Source organism: Leptinotarsa decemlineata, unplaced genomic scaffold, assembly GCF_025532065.1.
Source record: "Leptinotarsa decemlineata unplaced genomic scaffold, Ldec_3_MD MMD2_tig00002082_RagTag_RagTag, whole genome shotgun sequence".
Taxonomy (NCBI): domain Eukaryota; kingdom Metazoa; phylum Arthropoda; class Insecta; order Coleoptera; family Chrysomelidae; genus Leptinotarsa; species Leptinotarsa decemlineata.
Window position 1 is genome coordinate 2019543 of NW_027412573.1, and position 22531 is coordinate 2042073.

The window sequence follows — 22531 nt, forward strand, 5'->3', positions numbered from 1 at the left end:
GCCAATTATATATTTGAAAGAAAACCGGAATTCCTTAAGTAATTGCTATATAAATTTCAGTAAATTCTCCATGCTGCTGAAACAACAAAATCATTATTCAAATTGAATTAAACGAATCAAGAAGATGGAAACAACTGAAATCCTCATTTCGCTCATCCTTCAAATTTACCTTTTCCGCTCCATGAGAGCAGAAGAAAACTTCTGCTCTGTGAACGAATTAACATTGGCATCAATAGGACTTTATGCCGTCGGATCAGGTAGCGACAGATGTTTTAAAATTGCACAAAGTACCCTTCGAAACAGCTGTTTCCATCTGAAACTCTTCAAACTAATTGCAATCAAAATTGCCTACAGCGGAAATAATTCCCGAAATTTCTGCGTCGAACATTTCACCATTTGAATAATGATCCGATTAAATTCGACTTTTCGCAAACGGACCAATCCTTGAATTGATTCTTGGTGAAGAGAGGATTTTTCGACAAACGTTTTGTTTTCGTATTTTCTATTGAATATTTTGGAATTTTCATTTTCCAAGAGAAAACCTCTTTTCATTTCTTTGAAAAATTCTGTGGACATCACGAGATGTTATGAAACAAAGTCATCTATAAACCGGTCTATATGTCTGTCTAACTCTCCGTCCATCTGACTATCTGTCTATGTCTATGTCTGTGTCTATGTCTATGTCTATTCTATAATAAGTTACCATGTCACATAAAACAACTCAGTTTCTACTGTTCCAAGCTAAAACTGAATTTTTTTAATCACTGTTTTTATTCTACAGATGAATACATGTTATACAACATAGATAATTCATGTGACTGTGAATGAGTTACAATTGTTCTCATTTTCAACATTAGTTGATTGATTGTTTTTATTATTATATTAACTGTTCTGTTATACAAGCATTGTGATGGTTTTATTTGTATATATGACGTCATATTTATAATTTTTTTCGTTTTGACTTGCTACAAATATTTGTTCAAATGTATCACGTAGCCAATATTCTATTCTATTCTATTCTATTCTATTCTATTCTATTCTATTCTATTATATTATATTCTATTCTATGTCTATTTCTATGTCTACGTCTACGTCTGCGTGTACGTCTACGTCTGCATCTGCATCTGCGTCTACGTCTACGTCTACTTCTACTTCTACGTCTACGTCTACGTCTATGTCTATGTCTATGACTATGTCTATTTCTATGTCTATTTCTATATCTATGTCTTTGTCTATGTCTCCTTTTCTGTCTTTTACTCATAACTGGTTACGAGTAAAAGACAGAAAAGATTGCCGTCTGTGACAATGACGAGAAGTGGTCATTGGAAGTTGGTACCAACTTCCGGTATAACCGGAGGTGTGGGAAAAATCATTATTTTTATTCGATAAAGCATATCAAAAAACCAATATTTGGTAATTTTCAGAATATGGATCCTATTATTTGCCAAAATTCGGCCAAGCGACGGCCATCGCTCTGTCCCCAGTTTATCGACAAACTCTCTAATTTCCTCACAATCGTTGATAATTACGTAACACAATATCGATGTATATCAGAGGTACATTATCCCCGCTGAATACAGGAATACTTAATAGGAGCTTCGCATTATCAGATAGTGCAAGCTATGCATTGTAATAATGCTATTCAAATCGATAAAACTACTTCAATGCAGGTGAATCTAACCCCGGATATTACCAGCGGTATAAATTAGCAGAGGTAAAAGTTGTAATTTCAGAAAACTACTTCCCCCGATAATACCATGACAGATATTGAATGACATCCGAAAAACATTTGTGAAACAATTATTCCAGTTGAAGATAGAACTGGAATCTCAGGCGTAGAACAAATCCAGAACAAGCATTGTTCACAACAAACACCAGAACTGCAATACTTTTTTAGACGCGCGATTAACACATTAATTTGGAGTAGTCAGGAGATGGAGTGGTCTAGTTTTGAACTCTGAAACCTAGAAAGAATGATAATTTAAATATCTCCCAAAATTGGTGGGTTTTATGTACCAATCAGTTATTAATTTTTTAGTTTCTGTTCTGATAACTCTTACGTCAAGAAAAGGTATATTGTTATTCTTTTCATAATCAAAAAACAAAAATCAATTTAGTATTAGGGTTAAAAAATAGGATTGACAAATTGGTACATCCCACTTTAAAAGAAAAAAATTCAAAATTTTATATAATATTCTCATTGATAATTCTTATCCATTCAAATTATTAAAAAAAAACTAATCTAAAATACGGCCTCCAGAAGAATTAATAATCCTTACTATGAAATACAAAATTTCAATAATAATACAAACAATCAATCTCAATCTTTGGGTATGTTAGCACCAAATGAAACAACTATATATTCTTCATTGATTCATATTCCCTTTTTATCAAAACAAATCGAAAGCATATTCCCAAAATTCAATCAAAATGTCAATATTAAAATTACAAACAAAAATATCAAAACCGTTGAAAATCTATATATTAAACTGGAAAGTAAAACAGAACCAATGAAGCAAACTAATATAGTATATAACAAACCTTGCAATGATTGTGATCATTGTATTTCTTTTTTCAATTTGTTAAGTCAAACACAAATTTTCTCTGACATTTTGTTATAAATCAAACATAACTATATATTTCCATGAACATCAACTATTTGTTTTTCAAAATTGTTAAACAAAGTTATATCAATTTTGACAACAACTATTAACTCAATTTAAATTTCAATCTTTTGACAATTTTTTTTTACAAACTTTCCACAATTATTAGAGCCACCGGTAGACAGCTGTTTCAGCCTATTGGACATCGTCAGTACAGGGCAGGCGGTCCTCGATTGAAGACAAAATGAGGTACTTGATAAAAATAGCTGCGTAAACGCAAGCGAAACATAAGTGGAGACACCTATTGGTGTGACACCCAACTCAACTTGCCAAGACATTTGGGAAAACTTGAACATCCATAAATTTAACAGTCATAAATCATTTATCGAGGAACAAGTATAAATCAAAACACAAGAAGAACTCACATTCAATATATTAAACAAAACCATACACATTCCTAGAGAAGATCTAACACAAAGAAGAGTATCTGAGGCAGTACAAATACAGGCAGTACCTAAAGTACCTGAAATACCTGAGTTGAGACGCTCTGACCGTATAAAGAGGCAGACGACAGGATGACAAGTTCAGTTTGAGGAGTGTCTAGAAGATGACAGTACTACCAACTGTCGAAAGCGCTCTCAGATAATTAATAAAGCTTCAAATCCTTTTTGTAAAATTTAATATTGAAATATCTGTTTGTGATGCATACTCACCATCGTAAAAAATCCTAATCACTTGCGATGAACTGTCAGAAGCATCCACTCTGCGTAATGTCAGACCATACTTCAAGGTAGCCTTGATAATCTTAACCCATTGAAGCGTCTACCCTGACGGATAGGAATCGCAAATACTTCAAAAGCTTGATTAGAGACAAACAGTTCGAATCGGCAGTAGTTGACGAATGCAAACATCGAAGAGTGTCAGGCAGAGCGGCATATGTTTTATGCATGAGAAAAATGAAGAGGTAGATATGCCTTCACTTCGCATATCGCTGTATCGATTTTTGTTTTCTCGTTGACGGAAACTTTGAATTCCTTTCGGCATTACTGCGAAAGTATTCGCTTTGACTTTTGTAAGCGTTTCGCTATTTTGTTAGCTCTGTTAAAGTACGCCCACTTTTAAAAACGCACGTGTTTCAGAGTTACCATGACAATCTCAAGATCCCAAAAAACGTGAAGTTTAAATGTCGAATGTTTAATTAATTATCTGACAAGTGAACGTTGTGATGTTATCTAATTGTAAAACGAACTAGATGAGATTCCTTGGAGATATTCACCAAATTACAGGAAATGTACAAAGGTTTTGATAAAAAATATATGCGAAACAGGGTGATTACTTAAAAAAAAAATAGCTACCACTAAAAGACAATAAATAGAAATAGAAAATATCGAAAGAAGGGAAAAAGTAAAAGAGAATACAGTTGAAAGGTTCTAGTAGGATACATTTCTTTCAATGAATTGATGGATGTAGCCATTACTACGTGGTAGGAAATCATAATGAAGAAAAGAGATATGAAACTACTTTTATTTGTAACTAACGTTACTGCAGTTTCGTCCTATGCGGACATTTTCAAACTCATACAATAAACTAACAATGATTCATTACATTAGCCATTATATACCACCCCTGTAGGTACTAATAGAGGTACTTGGTTTGATTGAGTACCTGAATTTACAGTTCACGAAGCGGATCTGCCAATTTAAAAACCGGCGAGTAAACTAAATCGATTTGATCATTTAACAGGTTGCACCTGCAATGTTTATGCTTGTGAATTCACAAGAATTCTAAATAATTAAGTTTGTAACCCTTCCTTGCATAGTACAGATTCCGTATCGTTTAGATTCGGAACTTGTGGTTGTATGCCAAGGAATGGTTTGAAAACGTCGAATAATTTTTTCCTAGTCTGAAGGACCTCCCATGCTCATGTTCAGCATTCAGTTTTTGGAAATTTCGGCCACATTATCCCACATAAACACTATTACATTCCGGACACTTGAGCTCATAAACTCCAGATTTCTCCAACTTGTCCACCTTATCTTTGGCATTGAAAAGGAAATGAGATAACCTGGCATGTGGTCTGAATACCACTTCCACATTGTTTTTTCTGAAGAAACCCGCAATTATCTCTGTTCTTTGTCCAAAATATGTTAGCGTTACCCATTTCTTGATTTCTGGTTGTTTGACCTGAGGGTGTATTAATCTGTGAGTGAATTTCCGGCTTTGTTTCCTGACTAACTTCTGGATAGTATCTGCGTTGAAACCATTATTATGACCTATCTGTGTAATTGTATCAATTTCCCCAGCTAGATTGTTAGCAGACAAAGGCAGTGAGAATGCTCTGTGCAACATTGAGTTGTACGCTACTAATTTATGACTTCTGGATGGAAAGTATCGCTTGGGATGGTGATGTCTGTATAGCTAGGTTTTCTGAAAACATTGAACTCAAAAGTAATTCTGATTGTGTGTAATAGTCAGGTCTAAGAAATTTATCTGTTTCTCTATCTCTGTTTCGAGTGTGAACTAAATGTTGCTATTGAGATCATTCATGAATATCATAAATTGGTTCAGCTGTCGTGTAGTACCTCTGAAACAGGCGGCCTTAGAAATATCGAGTGCCTTTCTAGTCCAGTCATTATAGGAAGTTCACCTCGAAATTCCAGATACCCAGCTGTAAGTCTGTAAATACTTGTATATTGACACCCTAAAAGTTGTCTCAAAACCTACATATGGTAGGGTGTGAGCAACTATTAAATTTCAAGGTCAAAGGTCACAAAAATCGGTTTTTTGCGCTTTTTTGGAAATATCTCATTTCCTATGGGTTTTTTGTTACTTGTATTTATTATCAATATTGTAGAATACAAAATTCTCTACAAATTTTGTTTGAAAAAATTTTTTATACGGTGAACCGTTTTCGAGATAGAGGGTGGAGAGCGCGCGGTCACAGCATCACTTCAGGTCAACCGGTGCCTCCGGTCGAAAACGCGCCATATATAGTTGATGAACTATCGATAAATCAATGATTATAAATATTTGTCAATTTTTATTAACTATTATATTATATTTTATCATTTTTTTCCTAACTTATCCACTTTTTATTCAGTATTAATTTATTTAACAACACTTACCTGCCCATGTGATTGCAGAATTGTTAATGAAAATATAGGAATTATATTTGAATTTTAACCTAATTAATATTTATAACTTCTTACATGATGAAAAAATAAACAAATAAATTATGAATTAATCTTTTTATTAAAAAATATCATTGAATACATTTATTTTTATTGAAAGTAAAGAAATGGAATAAAGGGTACAAAAACTACAATTTATAATTTTAATCATCTTCTTCCTCTTCATCGTCGTCTTCTGGCTGCTGGTAAATTTCAATCTGGTCTTCATCATCGTCTTCAACGACATTTGTCTCAAGTTCTTCCATGATTTCGGGGTCAAAGGTTCCATCTTCGTTAATGTCGCTCTGATATGGTAGAGCATTGAGACAAGCTTGCCCATTACATTGGCCACAAGCTAAAGAGCATTGCAAGCCCGCTTTCCTGCATCCGCATCGCTAACCACAACCACTCTTGCAGTTGCAGAAAATTGTATTTAGCAAATCTTCTGGAGCATTGCCCAACCCCATACCTGGGGTTCCAAATCATGTTCTAACCAAGTTTGAAGATAATATACACGGTTGAAATGTTGATGAGCAGCTGCACTTGTTGGTGGAATATTTGAAAGCTGCACAGGTTTATTAAGTTTTGTAGACTTGACGTAATGCATATAATGAAGATGATCGAGACTTTTCACAGATTTCGGAGCATTATAGACTCCCAATGAGGTTTGAGTTCCACTCTCTAATAATTTCTGGGCCGAACAATTTTCTTCCTCAAATGCTGCAGCTAGTTCATCCAAATTTGTCAGTTTCTCAAAAACTTTTAAAAATGATTTTTTCCCTTTTTAAAAAGCGCAAAAGTTGTGTCACAGCCACTTAATGCGTGCAGAAATAAAATATGTTTTTTAGAATGAGCATAATTATCAAAACTTTTAGTCGAGTATATCTCCGTTTTTACATTACCTTTCCCAACTTTTTTAAAGAAAATTTCTTGTTCGTAAGACAGTGTGCGCCCAATTAAAATGACAAGTAAATCAATATCTTGTCCTATTATAACTGCAGTTTTTTTAGACTTTGATTCTTCAATTGCAGTTTCAACAATAAGAATATCCGCATCATCTCTGGCTTGTTTAGTAGTAATATTTGCAGCTTGTAATTTTTCAATTAACATATTAATGAACTTATCTTTGTTATTTCGATTTGATAAGAATTTTTCTTGAGTAACTGGTACAACCATTGTTTAATCGAAACAAACTTCATACGTTTTTGAAAGTGCAGCAGGTCTTCTCTGCTGCTCCATAGCTTTTACGTTCTTACTGTAGTCTGAATATCCGTCAAATACAACAATTATTTTGGAACTGTAATGCCTTTGTAAATAATTCATGTATTTATCAAAAATAATAGAAAAAGTATCTTCTCTGCTCCATACGATATGAATAGATATAGATTTAATGCATGAAGAAAATGATAAAATATAATATAATAGTTATTTAAAATTGACAAATATTTATAATCATTGATTTATCGATAGTTCATCAACTATATATGGCGCGTTTTCGACCGGAGGCACCGGTTGACCTGAAGTGATGCTGTGACCGCGCGCTCTCCGCCCTCTATCTCGAAAACGGTTCACCGTATAAAACATTTTTCAAACAAAATTTGTAGAGAATTTTGTATTCTACAATATTGATAATAGATACAAATAGCAAAAAACCCATAGGAAATGAGATATTTCCAAAAAAGCGCAAAAAACCGATTTTTGTGACCTTTGACCTCGAAATTCAATAGTTGCTTACGCCCCACCATATGTAGGTTTTGAGACAACTTTCAGGGTGTCAATATACAACTATTTTCAGACTTACAGCTGGGTATCTCGAATTCCGAGATTCTTACCTAATTTAAGCTTAAATGACTGGATTATTCCTCGAAATATAACATAGATAACTATCATTAATATCGCACATATCACAGATATTGAATTGTTATGCTTTGAAACTGTTATTCGTTCTGCTAAGATCACAATGGTGTCCCTCTGAGGATATATTCCTGTGACCTTGAAAAACGTATATTTCAATTTTCTTGAACAGCATCAGTATGAAGTATGTGGCAATTGTAATTTGGATATCATATTAACACGCCATATTCTAGTTTAGACCCCACATAAGCGTTAAACAGTGGTATAATCCTATTTAATATTTTCAAACTCTCTTGTACTTCTTATAATAAAGCCCAACATTCGATTCGCTGACAAAATTCACAGTTACTTCTCCGTTAAACGGATATTGAATACCTCAACGTGCTCCGAGGATAATGAATTTCATAACTCATTCGACAGCAGATCGTATAATCAATTTCAATTTGCAAAAAATCTTCACAACCACCCCCATTTGACGCGCGTCAAACTCCATTATCCATGATTTCTATTTTGTAATGCTGTCAATTCTCTCAGCTTGTAGCGTAGCCTGTGCTTTCGGATAAGTTTACGCCCTATTTCCCAGTTCATGTTGGAAGTTGTTAAACTCTCATGTTTCTAGAAGTTTGCCGTCGCAAATTCGCCAGGTACTGTATTTGTTCCCACCCTGCGAGAATACATGAGGGGAATCGAGAAAGTTTGAGTGTCTGACAATATCTGAGTAACAATCAAAATTCAAGGGGATTTTCTTCGTAAGGTACAAAAAGATGAGCACCGTATGCGAACTTGATACTTGTTACGTGAGTGGAAAGTTGGAATTGTATCACCATTCATTCAAGGTAAAAGGAAATTCATAAAGTGAGGAGGGTTGTTAGAAAGAGTACTTACATTTCAAAGAGTGAGTTGTTGAAAAATATAATGATGTTGTAAATTGAAGTCTCAGAAAAACAGATTAGATTTGTATCTGAAAATCTGTATCTGGAATAGTAGTGGCACGAAAAACATTAGTCTAACATTAAAAGAAGTTCTGTAGTCACCTTTATTCAAATTGTAATAGACGATCTACTAGGATCTTCTGGACCACAATTGTCATGCAATATAAGGCTTCGCAGACGACTCAGTCATGTTTGAGTCCAGAGCATGATTATATGAGAAGATGCTTTTAGTAGGCCTGAATATTATAACGAAATGTATCAGAGAAGGGCTTAATAGTTCATGGGTCCATTCAAATCAACATTAGTAGTATTCACTAATGTGGAACTTATGTGGAAAACCATGAAATCTCTAATTAATACTAAGTCTAATACAGGTGACACAAACAATATTGAATTTGAAGGAGAAGGACAAGTAAAAATCCTTAGAGATGAAGCTGAAATAGCAGAAACTTTCAACAAATATTTTGAATCCTGTTTAGAAGAAATTTTTAAATCAATCAATGGAAAGGTGAAATTACGGCGGTCTTCAGTTTCGAAAGCTTCAATCAACTTGAATTGAAAGATCTTACAGGAATTGTTAATAGATTGGAAAATAAATCTGGAACAGAAATCTTAGATATCAAGTTTATTAAAGCTACCTTTGGAGTCATTGGTCATGTTTTGTTACATTTTATAAATATCTCTCTACAATATGGGCAATTTCCTGAGCAACTGAAAACTAGCATAATAGTACCTGTTCCCAGAGTCAAAAATACTAATAAAGCGGGAGAATTCCGTCCAGTAAACACCTTACCAGGAATGGAGAAACTACTAGAAATGGCTGTATACGATCAGCCAATAATATTCTCATAAGTAATCAATCCGGTTTTAGAAAAAATCATTCTTGTGAAACGGCTTCACAACTTACGATTAGTAAATGGACTCAATCTATTGACAACGGAGTTGTCAATAGATGTTGTAACAGTATTCTTAGACTTAAGAAGAGCTTCTGAGACAATTGACCGTAATATATTAATGAAAAAATTAGAAGCTATAGGTCTTAAAGGAACAGTGCTAGGATGGTTTAAGGACTACTTAAGCGATCGAAGACAAATCACTAGAGTGGGTAATGTTCTCTCATCTCCTATTAACGCAAAATTTGGGGTACCTCAAGGAAGTGTCTTGGGCCCTTTTCTATTTCTTATATATATTAATAACATCAGTTTATGTCAAAATTGTGACTTTATGAATTTATTTGCTGATGATACAATGTTAACAACATCTCATAAAGATTTAGAGATAGCTTTGACAAAAATGAATATCTGCTTGGAGAAGATTCATAAATACTTGAACATTAACAAATTAAAACTAAACGTGTCTGAAACAAAAGCCATGATTCTGACCACAGCATATAAATATAAATATATAAACATGAATTACTATTCTTTGGAAATTAATAAAGAAAAAATTGAATTTGTAATTTGTTAGACAACTGTTTATCTTATGATGCACACTTCAAATACATTCTTAAAAATTATCACAGAAACTTTACTTTTTCACTCGAATCTCTAATCATTTGTCAGTTTCTTCCAAGGTCACTATATATAACACAATCATTCATCCTCATTTCGAATATTGTAGTACATTACTATATGGGTGTGATCAAAACAAAATTTCTACTTTACAAAAACTACAAAAACGTGGAATGAGAGTCATATTGAAATGTAATCATTATTCAAGCATAAAGTTTATGCTCGACGCATTACAATGGTTATCAATACAAGAAAGGTTCTATAGATCAGCAATGATATTTATTTTTAAGACTATCAATAATATGTTACCATCTTATTTTGATGAAATCATTACTTATCGTGATAGTACTCACAACTACGAGACAAGACAAAGTTATCTTTTTCACTTGCCTAGATGCAGATTAACCAGCTCAATGAAAATATTGTTTTATGAAGGTTTAAACCATTTTAATAAGCTGCCAAGAGACATGAAATAAAGCGAAAGTATTTATATATTTAAATCTAAACTAAACAACTTTATTAAAACAAACACAATTTTGTAGGAAAAGACTCAATGATGCAGAACATCAGTAGTCTCAAACCTTTACATTTATTATCATGTATCAGTATGTTTTAAATTGTTAGTATAGTCTTATCTAAGTTAGTCAACTTTGAATTTTGTTTCCATTTCTATTTTATTTCTCAACATTGTTAGGTTACAGTCATATGTATGACTCTAGTTATTAGTTATTATTATTGTTTTTTAAGGACATATTATTATTGTTTACTGATTTATTATTATTATTGTATATTATTATTATTATTGTATATTATTATTATTATTGTATGTATATTAGGATTTCCTAAATGAACGGATTCATTCATTCACTAAGAGGCTAACAGCTGGGCTGAAAATTGTTTCAGTAGCAGTTTTTCAGCATCTGAGGAATCGGTATGAAATGACAAAAAAATTAATTTTTTCATTGTTATTATCCTAATTTATACGCTAAAACATCATTTCGAAATCAAAAATTATTTACCCAGTTATCCTGCTGAAATAAAATTACTCCATTCTGTATCTGTAGAGTAGGAAGGGTAAGTGTGAGTCCACAGCACTTAGGCCTCATATGACCCATTGTACATCCTTCCGAGGAGTTGTCCTCCTAGGTCATAGTCTATCCTGTCCTCTCCAGGAAGGTTGACAGCTCACTGTCGCCAGATATTTCTTCGACGCGCCAGCTTCCCAGGGTCGCCCAGGGTGATTCTGGCAAGACTGCATCCTTTGAATCCATGTCACCTCTTTAGGGATTGAGCATGGGTGTAACATTTGGCTGGTTCCGCAATTGTCGAACTCATCAGGCCGTAGATGCCACTGGGTCCTAAAATTCTTAGTTTAGCCGCTTCTTTGGCTGAAGAGTCGGCAACGCGATTACGTTTACTTCTGTCGTGCCCTTTAACCCACCTCAGGATAATGTTATTATCTACCAAGGCTTTGGCTAAATCTTGGTGGCACTCAAGTACTAGCCCTGAGGTTTCACGTTCAAGGCTAATATGGCTCGTCTGCTATCAGTGCAGATTGTTATGTTTTTGCCAGAAATTCCTTTCCTGGTTATTTCTTTTGTGGCGATTGAGATACCAGCCAGTTCTGTTTGGACCACGCTAGTATTTTTGCCATTCCCTACGTAATCCTTAGGCTTAGTGACCTGAAGTACACTCCACATCCTGAGCCTTCTTTGGTTTTGAGCCGTCTGTATATATGCGTATAGAATTTGTAGCATCTGGCACAGTGTTGTGTTTTATTTGTATTTTGTAGGGTTTAATGCACACAAACCTGGGATCAATTGCATCACTGGTTGCCAGCAGCAGAGGAATGACCCCATTTTCCTGTGGTTCATCTGGTAATGTTGAATACACAAATTCGTTTTTGTTTTCTTCATTAGTTAAACTTTGAGTAATATTCCTATACCCAACCGCATATTATTAAAAAAAACAATTGGTCGTTCCTTAGTACGACTTTGTACAAGCAGCTATATCTGGGAGATCACCTGCCCAATGCAGGGTAATGTTTTGGAGCACTCCGTTTCTTGAATGAAGTGTTGGAAAATCATATATCATAGTTGATGTGTCGGCGAAATCATGAAAACTTGACGATTTCCTTCCTTGTTACAGGAGCAAGGTAGCAGCTGCTCTTCTCAACAAGCACCTCCAGATCAACGGCATCTCAGCTGGGCTGACGACGCTGCGGCAGTCTGTGGATGAAGGCTTCGTGACTGACGAAAAGGCCGCGGCTGCTGCGGAAGCTGGCACCAGCAGCAAGATGAAACGAGAGCGGAAGGCAGCCAGGACGTTGGGGATCATAGTATCAGCTTTTCTTGCATGCTGGTTACCCTTCTTTTTATGGTGAGCAAAATCAAGGGAATTTCCAAGAAGTTATCTGATATCACTTTCATTGAAAGGACTGGATTAGGTTGGGTCCAAAGTGAGTGGGTCTATTCCATCCTCCACCGCAACTCGCAAGGTTTTATTGTGGCTCACACCTATTTACACTCGACCACTAGTCTTTCAGTTCAGCTAGTAAGAGTACGACTCTGCCGAACTCTAAAAATCTAATTCGGTTTCTAGCCGGGCAAGCACAAAGTATGTGCTCTGCTGTTTCATCATTTGCCAGAAAGAGGCAATCACACTGTCTTCCGACAGTCCCAGTCTCTGCATATGATGATTGAAATGACATTTACCATAAGAAGGCCTGTTAGACATCGAAGTTCATCTCTACTGTAGTCCAACAACTGTTTGGTATTAAGCTTCGAAGCGTTATTGAACGCCTTGTAGTGAGACAATCCTGGAAGATTCTGCCAGAAGTCCATAAATCTCTTTGCCATCCAGGTGTTCAATCTTTGTTTGGCAAAGCCTGAGTTGATGCCACTGACAGGTTCTAGTCCGAGGAAGCTGCTTACAGCACCCTGCTTTGCGAAGGAGTCAGCAGCCTCATTGCCTGCCAGGCCACTGTGGCCATAAATCCAAACCAGAGACAATCTGTTAAGTCTACCTATCGAGGAGAGTCATTTTTGGCAATTCGCTACCAATATCGACGTTGCTCGTTAGGATCCTAGAGCTTTCAACGCCCCTTAACTGTCCGAGAATATTTTTATTGACTTGTTTATGAGGTTGGATTCTTCCAATGTCTACGCACACAAACGCAATAGCGTGAATTTCTGCTTGAAATACAGTCGCGTAGGTTCCTAGGCAGGTTGATAAAACTGTCCTGGATCTGCGACTGAAAACACCCACACCAGAACCGGAAGGTGTTGTTTTTGATCCATCTGTGAACCAACAACTATCTGCTCTTGAAATTTCCTTCTCCCGAAGTATCCCGTCCTCTCTACTCGGGAACCGTACATTATAAGGCAGTTCGTAGTTAACAATTGGAGGCATAAAGACAGAGGTGCTGCGACTTCTAGTGTCAACCAACAATCTGTTGCACTCTGCATTAAATTGTTTTGTGCAATTGGCATTGTGCACAAGTCTATATGGAAGCCGTCTAGCCTCTCTCTCTCCAGAAAAATGTGGAGAGGAGGTAGATCTGGAAGGATCTCAATGACCGCTGACGGTGTGGTACTAATGGCATCACTGATGGCAAAACAAATCTGTTTCTGTAGACCAGAGAGCTTCACCTGGTCTAACCATAACATGAGTCCAATGGATTTGTTTTGGTCCCAAACCCCAATTTTAACCAAAAATTCTTCGGCATGTCAATAGGGACAGTTTGGCTTTGTGTATAACTTTTTCCAAGTGAGCGTTCCAGGTAAGTTTTTTATCAAGGACAATGCCAAGATATTTCACCTCCGTTCCAAATGGAATGACCTCATCATTGAGGGAAAGTGGCGTTAGATCGTCCAATTTTCTTCTCCTGGGGAAGGGAACTATCACAGTTTGGCTGGGGTTGACAGACATCTGCTTCCTCAGATACCAACTGTGAACAACGTCCAACGTGCTTTGGAGGATATTACAGCCTATCTTTCCCGACGTGAACCTTGCCAAAATGTAAAAGTCGTCTGCATAAGCATTGCAGATCTACTTTTCTTCTGTAGAGGGCATCAAGCAGGCTATCCATCAGGGGCGACCACAGAAAGGAAGATAATACCCCGCCTTGAGGGCAGCCGCTGGTGACCCTGAACCTAATGACCTCACCTTGAAGAGTCGTAGTTGCAGTTCTGTTTACCAGCATGGCATAGATCCAGCCAGTTGTGGTCGATTCTATAACTTTCCTAACGTATTCTAAATAGTATATTATGTAACAAGTGCGTGAAATCGACTTTTTTACACAAGCGTGGAATTTGCGACATAGCCCTCAGGCGAGTGTCGCAAACAACGCGAGTGTGAAAAAGTCTTCACGCACATGATGCACACTATACTTTTTCTACGACCATAATTCTAATTGATATTGGTGCCTACAGAAGGTAGGCTCCAACAGTGAAACATTCTCATCCTTCGATTGTTTGAAGGTGATTGACAATGTTTCATGATGAATTTCACTAGTTCGGACTTCCATTGTCTACTATATAAAATGATTTGAAATCCCTGAAACAACTAAAAAAGAAGAATTGAAAATGAATAGCTGAAAATAACAATTATATTAACCAAAATAAACCTGAAATGCAATAATAGTGAAATAAAATACAAGTGAAAATAGAACAATTGAATGAATAAAAATAAAGAAATGAAAGAAGAAAATAAAAATAAAAGTGGAGAGATTCCAAGTCACGTTAGTTCACGACGTTTCGATTGTTAGTATCTACAATCGTCTTCGGGTGATGACTGAACTGTTTCCTCCGAGAGATGAATATTTATAGGTCGTTCGAGTACTTTCACTGACTCTACTTCTCCATTTCACGATGGAGAAGGAAATACACAACGAATTGCCATTCTTAGACGTTTTGGTGAAGAGGACCGACACTAAGTGGGAAACATCTGTATACCGAAAATCCACTCATATGGGACAGTATCTGAACCACGAATCCAACCACCATCAATCGACAAAAAGAGGAATCATCAAGACTCTATTAGACCGTGCTTTTGGGCTTTGTAATACAAAGGAAGGTCTCGAGAAGGAACTAGACATCATCAAAAGTGATCTTCAGCGGAATGGCTACTCCAAAGCGATGGTAGAAAAGACTTTGGCTAGAAGACAGCAGGAGCCTCGCAAGGAAGAGAAGCCGTTACAACCAGTGCTTGCACTTCCCTACATCAGAGGATTATCGGAGAGGATAAGAAGAATTGGTTCCAAGTACAACATCAGAACCTGCTTCAGATCTGGTAACACTATCCGTAGCAGCCTCACGAAAACCAGGCCACCAAACGCGGACTGCGATTCTAAGAATTGCATTTACCGGATACCCTGTTAGTGCGGAAAATCCTATATTGGTGAAACTGAGAGGCCATTGAATATTCGCATTGCCGAGCACAAGAAACACACACAGCGAGGGGAAACCAGCAAATCAGGAATAGCAGACTATGTTTGGACCCATCAACACAACATCGAGTGGTCCCAAGCTGAGATCTTACACAGAGAGGAACATTGGTTTAGGATAAAATTCAAGGAAGCCGCATACATGTTGTTCAACAACGTATTCAGCCAAGCCAGCGTAGAAATATGCAACATATGGAAATCCATCATCAAGTGAAAAATGGCCAACTCCCACCAAAACGGTCATCTCCCACGGAACCAGTGAAGCGGAAAATGGAAAGCGGGAATAAGTGAAAGTACTCGAACGACCTATAAATAGTCATCTCTCGGAAGAATCAGCCCAGTCATAACCCGAAGACGATTGTAGATACTAACAATCGAAACGTCGTGAACTAACGTGACTTGGAATCTCTCCACTTTTATTTTTATTTTCTTCTTTCATTTCTTTATTTTTATTTATTCAATTGTTCTATTTTTACTTTAATATAATTGTTATTTTCAGCTATTCATTTTCAATTCTTCTTTTTTAGTTGTTTCAGGGATTTCAAATCATTTTATATAGTAGACAATGGAAGTCTGTGAAATTCATCATGAAACATTGTCAATCACCTTCAAATAAGAATTCGAAAATGGAATGATTAAAAACATGTTTCGGTGTTGAACGTTTTATTGAAAAAAAAAGATACTGGTGATGAAGATAATGTAGCAAAGGCTAAAAAAATAATCGGATGGTCCTATGTAGCAGTCGTCACTCTTGAGTAAATATGTAAATACTACGTTATTATTTTTGTATCTGATCAATACCCCAGATTGCTGAGGAGAATGATGTGATGATTACCACCTAGGATCTTCCCCCAATAATTTTCCAGCTTCCATTACATCATCTACATTAGTATCATTTTTTTTTTCAATAAACTATTCAACGTTAAACTTTTTTCACTTATTTAATTTGTGCTGTTCGGATAGCGCTTTCATTCAATTTCAATTCGTAGCGAAATGATGGCCGAAAATCGCTCTGAAACAACATAAAAGGGGGCATAAATTCAAAATTTCGAGAATAAAATGAACAGTGTCAATGTTTATAGTACAAACTTCTCTATGGATCAGTATATATCACGACGCAGTAGAATAAATATTTATTGAGATATGGAGCTACAAAATACATGATTTCGAAACAGACAAAACTTTTGAGACTTCTTGTTCATTTCAGTGCTCTTATAATGGATGTTCTATTCAATACCTTACTCGTTATAGAGTTATCAGGGTATAGAAAGTGATTAGGTGGAAACAATGTGTTTCAAAACTCAATTTTCAAAACAATACAGTCTGCTCGTTTTGCCTAACAGCTTCTGGGATTTCACCCTCTCTAATGATATCCAGGAGAACTCTCAGAATTATGCCTCCTTCAAATGCCTAGCGTCTTCAAAAACAGGATCTTATTTGTACTAAACAGAGACAGTAATTGAGTATTCAAGTTACACATTAACTCGGATTATTACCCTCAAAGAAAATTACTTTACTCTGCCATAAATCTTGTCTCGAGGACTAGGTTTTTCACAGTCATAAATGGGTCACTTGTTACGCTAAAACTCCATTATGGAATTAGGCTGATAGTTTATAACGGTTTACAAGTATTTTGGAGTTCATTGTCATTTGATATTAATCACTACTCCTAACCACAGGATTGAGTTGTCGAGAAATAGTGGATTATTTCTTTGGGTGTATATTTTTTAGGAACACCATAGATGAGTGATTTACTAACTACACATTCTAAGATCGAAATCAGCAGAAACTCTTTGTATAGATAGTTGATGACTTGTTCATTTTGTGGTAATTCATGATCACTTCATTCATTTCATTGAAGAGAACTCTTTGAAGTACTGAAGAAAGAAGTATTTCAGCCTTTATGCTTTGAAAGACTCTGATATGAAGAAGCCAATGTTTGTTTCCCTGGATTTTCAACCTTCAGCATCCTGAAATATAAATTGGTGTAGAGTTTAGGGTATATTACGCTAGGAATTCAAATGACTGGTCAACGAATAGCCGGAGGATTTCTGCGTTAATTATTTTAAGGTAGGTATACAATTCACTTACTCTACACCCTCTATACTGCCACATTTATCAAGAAGATGAAGTCTTTTAAATATCAACTTTATGCAGATGACTACCAAATATATTTATCTTTCAAATCTTCAGATATAAGTCAAGCAGTAACCGATATACATTTTGATTTAAATACGATTCTAAAAGTGTCCACTGTCCATATGTTGAAAATCAATTCCAACAAATCAGTAGCTATTATTTTTGGAAGTGATGGCATCAGAGAAGAAGTAAAAAACTACACCTTGAAGAAGGGAAACCCTGAGATACAATTCAGACCGTATTCAAAAAATTTAGGGTTGATTTTAGGTCATAAACTAAGATTTCATAAACATACAGGGTGATTCAAAAGTACTTTGACAAACTTCAGGAGGTGATTCCTCACAATATTATAATATGAATTGTCCGAATAAATAAATGTCTGGAAACGCTTCGTTTCCAAGATACAGGATGTTGAAGTTTTATTTTTATTTTCGTTTTTTTTTAAATAACTTTTGAAATACTGAACTTAATCAAACGAAACTTGGTAATAGGAGGTTTTTGAGGTGTCGAATTCGAACCTGATGTTCTTATTGCTCTTACTCGTAGGGGGCGCCACCTACACGTCTTTCTCTTCTTTTAAGGTTCATAACTTTTTTGAACGTACTTCTAGCACATTTTTCGGTGAAAAAATCGATTTCTCTATCATATCTACGTAAATAAGCTACCCTTGTTACTAGTCGCTGTAAGCAACCGTTTTCTAAATATTTGGACTTGAAAACTTCAAGTCGATTATTTGATAATCGATGCATGTTGAAGTTATTACGAATATTTTGCTTATTTCACAAGAATGCTTTGGAAATGAATTTGACGTTTTACTCGTTTGAAGACGTCATTACTGGGTACGTTCCTTTATGACATCCTTAAGCGAAATAGTTATTTTTGTATCAAGGGTGCATAATCAGTATTTGTTTTGATAAAATTTGCAAGAAATGTCAACATTTTATTTCAGGAAATTTTGAATATGTAGAATAAACTAAAATAAACGAAACTAAATTGTATTCAAATAAATTGTTGGAAGTGTCCACCTTCAGTGAAGATACAGGCAGTCAGTCGTCTAGTTATTGAATCTCGTACCCGCTCAAAAATTATTGGTGTGTTTCTTATTGTTTCACAGGCGTCTACTATTCGGTTTCTTAGATCTTCCTCGTTCACTACTGGAGTCTTATAAACTAGTGACTCCAAATGTCCCCAAAAATAAAAATCTATCGGGTTTAGATCTGGGGACCTTGGTGCCCACGCCTGGTTAGGTTCTTCTACACCCCTACCGATCCATCGATTTGGATAGACTGTGTTAAGGAATTCCCTGGCTACAACGCTAAAATGGGCAGGAGCCCCATCATGCATGAACCACATGCGGATACGAATTTGTAATAGTACATTCTGAAGTAGTCCCGGCAATTCATTTTCTAAAAAGTGTCTGTATGTTGCGCCATTCAGTCGGAGCGGAAGAAAGAAAAGACCTATCAAGTAATTATCAATTATTGCCGCCCATACATTAACAGAAAATTGATACTGATAATGCCTTTCATTAACTGCGTGCGGATTTTCTAGAGCCCAAACATGGTTGTTATGAAAGTTTTTGATAGCATTTCGGGAGAAGTTTGCCTCGTCCGTGAAGAGTACATGTCTTAAATATTGAGGATTTCCAGCCAATTTTCTCAAAAACCATTGACACATAGTAATGCGTTGGGGAAAGTCTCGTGGCAAAAGAGCTTGTACCCTTTGAATATGGTATGGATAAAACTGTAGATCGTGGATAATTCTCCAAACTGTGGACTGAGTAGAATTGATAGCTTCAGCAATTACTCTTGTGCTTGTTTCTGGATTCTCCTCGAGAGCGTTCAAAACAGCTTCTTCCAATTCTGGGGTTCGGACTGCTTATGATCTTCCAATAATATTAGCAGCCCTCTTAAAGCTACCTGTTTCTGCCAAACGACGGTGGAGACTAGCAAATGTTGGAGCAGAAGGCAGTACTCGATTAGAAAATCGCTCCTGGTAAATACGTCTTGCTTCGCGCACATTGTCATCCGCAAGACCATAAACGAAATGCATATCGGCTAAATGAGCATTATTGTTTCAATAATCCATTCTTTCAAAATGAGTGTTTTCTACTTCTACTTACGGAAACTTCAACAAAACGTCTAACTGTCACAAAATATGTAATTACCAAAACTACTCACAAACGTCAAATTTATTTCCAAAGCATTCTTGTGAAAAATGCAAAATATTCGTAATAACTTCAACATGCATCGATTATCAAATAATCGACTTGAAGTTTTCAAGTCCAAATATTTAGAAAACGGTTGCTCACAGCGACTAGTAACAATGGTAGCTTATTTACGTAGATATGATAGAGGAATCGATTTTTTACTGAAAAATGTTCCAGAAGTACCTTAAAAAAAAGAAAAAGACGTGTAGGTGGCGCCCCCTACGAGTAAGAGCAATAAAAACATCAGGTTCGAATTCGACACCTCAAAAACCTCCTATTACCAAGTTTCGTTTAATTAAGTTCAGTATTTCAAAAGTTATTTGAAAAAAACGAAAATAAAAATAAAACTTCAACATCCTGTATTTTGGAAACGAAGCGTTTCCGGACATTTATTTATTTGGACAATTCATATTAGAATATTGTGAGGAATCACCTCCTAAAGTTTGTCAAAGTACTTTTGAATCACCCTGTATAACACACAAACTTAAAATTGCTTATTCATCATTGAAACTCATATATCCCCATAGACAATATTTGGATGTAGATGTCAAGAAAATGCTATGTGATTCATTAGTTTTATCTCATTTCAACCACTGTGACGCTGTTTATCATTCATGTTTAGACAAGAAAGACAGGTGTCGCAAACAAAAAGTTAAAAACTCTTGTATCATGTTAATATTTGGTATCAGAAGAAGGTCCAGAATTTCACAAAAATTAGCAGATTTAAAGTGATTGAATATGTTTAATCTTAGACGTTTTCATGCAACATGCATATTCTTTAAAATATTCAAATATAGGAATCCTCCCTACTTATATGAACATTTGTCTTATAGAACAGATATCCGTAACCTGAATTTGCGTAAAAAGACAGTGCTAAACATTCCTGTACATAAAAAGTAAATATTCAAAAGATCTATTTTCCTATAATATCTCCACCACAATAAATTATCTCCATAAATGAGAAAACAATTGTTTCAACATGTCGGAAACTGTTTTTAAAAGTAGGTTTGAACCGCGTTTGTTCAGCATTCAGAATAACTAGGTCCGCGACGAGAATCCTGAAAAAGGTTTTAGCTATTCATATAATATATGAATAAAATTGCCGTAGACACAACTTTTTCAAGTAACTTTTTGTTAAATTCGATCTAGAAATGAACTTTTTCAATTAAAAAAAAATGAATTTGACAAACACTGAACGTCAGTGGGTCGCAGTTGGCCGCATCATTGTAACAAGTGCCGAAGTTAAACTTCATTGAGACTTTTCGAAAAAAAAGTTTTTCATATGGTGCGCACTTTAATGGTGACACTGTATATTTTTTTATACCACTACCTTCACATTTCACATTACCAACATCTTCCGGTCAAATTTCTCTTTAGAAATTTCTAACCAGAGAATAAGTTTTCCCCCTCGTTGTGCAGGAGATTGAAAGGGTAGTTTTCTTTTTCCCAAACACACTATCCAGTTTTCCCTGTCGTGCACGACCCCCCTCCGTGATTGGCTATTATTTATTAGTTACGGTTTTCCATGCACCTTGCCAAACCCTGTGTAGAAATTTGTCAATAATTCCATTTGCTAAATTTTGAGTTTTATTGGATCTGCTTGCTAATTCGTTATATAGGGTTTATAGTAAATCTTTCGACGCCCTTGGAACATAAATCATTTGTATAACTCACCTCCCCCTCCTCTCGCTGTCTAAAAGCTAATTGTCAGTAAATAACCCTACCTCGTTTATATCTAAAATACCCCACATATGAACTATTCATTGAATAAGTAAGAAGGAAAGAAAATAATACGTAACAATGTTATTTATTTTCTGTATAGAGTATATCTAAAATACCCCACATATGGGGTATATATTTTTTTCAAGTACGTTTATGATGCACTGGACCAGAGAAAATATGTTGAGGCACTTTTTTTTGATCTATCGAAAGCATTTGATGTCATTGATTTGAATATAATTCTAAGCAAGTTGCATTCCCTTGGCTTCAGGGGTAATTTTCTCCTGTGGTTAAAATCGTATTTAACATTCAGAAGAATACATGTGAAAGTAGAAGAAAAGCAGTCTTCGTCATATAATATGGATTTAGGTGTTCCGCAAGGATCCATTTTGGGCCCACTAATTTTTTTATTGTATGTCAATGATATGCCAAACCATATTAGTACAGATTCTGTAGTCTTATATGCTGACGACTCGACACTTGCCACTGATGCAAATAGTCCTGAGGAACTCCAGGACAAACTCAACAAATTATCTGTAGAATTCACAAGCTGGTGTCGCAGGAATTCTTTAATTGTAAATTCGAAGAAAACTGTTTTGTTGCAGTTCCATTACAGAAACCAGAGAAAAATAAAAAATTTACAGGTCAAAGTCAATAATGATCTCATCAAGTCATCAGAAAAAACTAAATTTCTTGGCATATGCATAGATAGTGACATGTCATTTCAATCTAGCATTAACCAAGTGAATAATAAACTTAACAGCGCATACTATGCCCTAAGAGAGTTAACTTCAATTTTTAATAAAAATCAGCTGTTAAATGTTTATTATGCCATATTCTATCCTCATATTTCCAACAATATAGCAGTGTGGGGCTGTTCTTCTGATATAAACAGAATTTTTGTCTCCCAAAAAAAAGTTATTCGTTTGATATTCAATCTTGCCTATA

At 35.6% G+C, this 22531-nt stretch overlaps 1 protein-coding gene across 1 annotated transcript in view; it reads left to right on the plus strand.

Moving 5' to 3' along the window:
- Window positions 1-22531, plus strand: part of LOC111513102 (octopamine receptor beta-1R) — a 99798-nt gene that overhangs the window by 63150 nt on the left and 14117 nt on the right. Inside the window, exon 3 of the mRNA XM_074176806.1 lies at window positions 12219-12449. Coding sequence (XP_074032907.1) covers window positions 12219-12449 — 231 coding nt within the window. The remainder of the gene's footprint in view (window positions 1-12218; window positions 12450-22531) is intronic.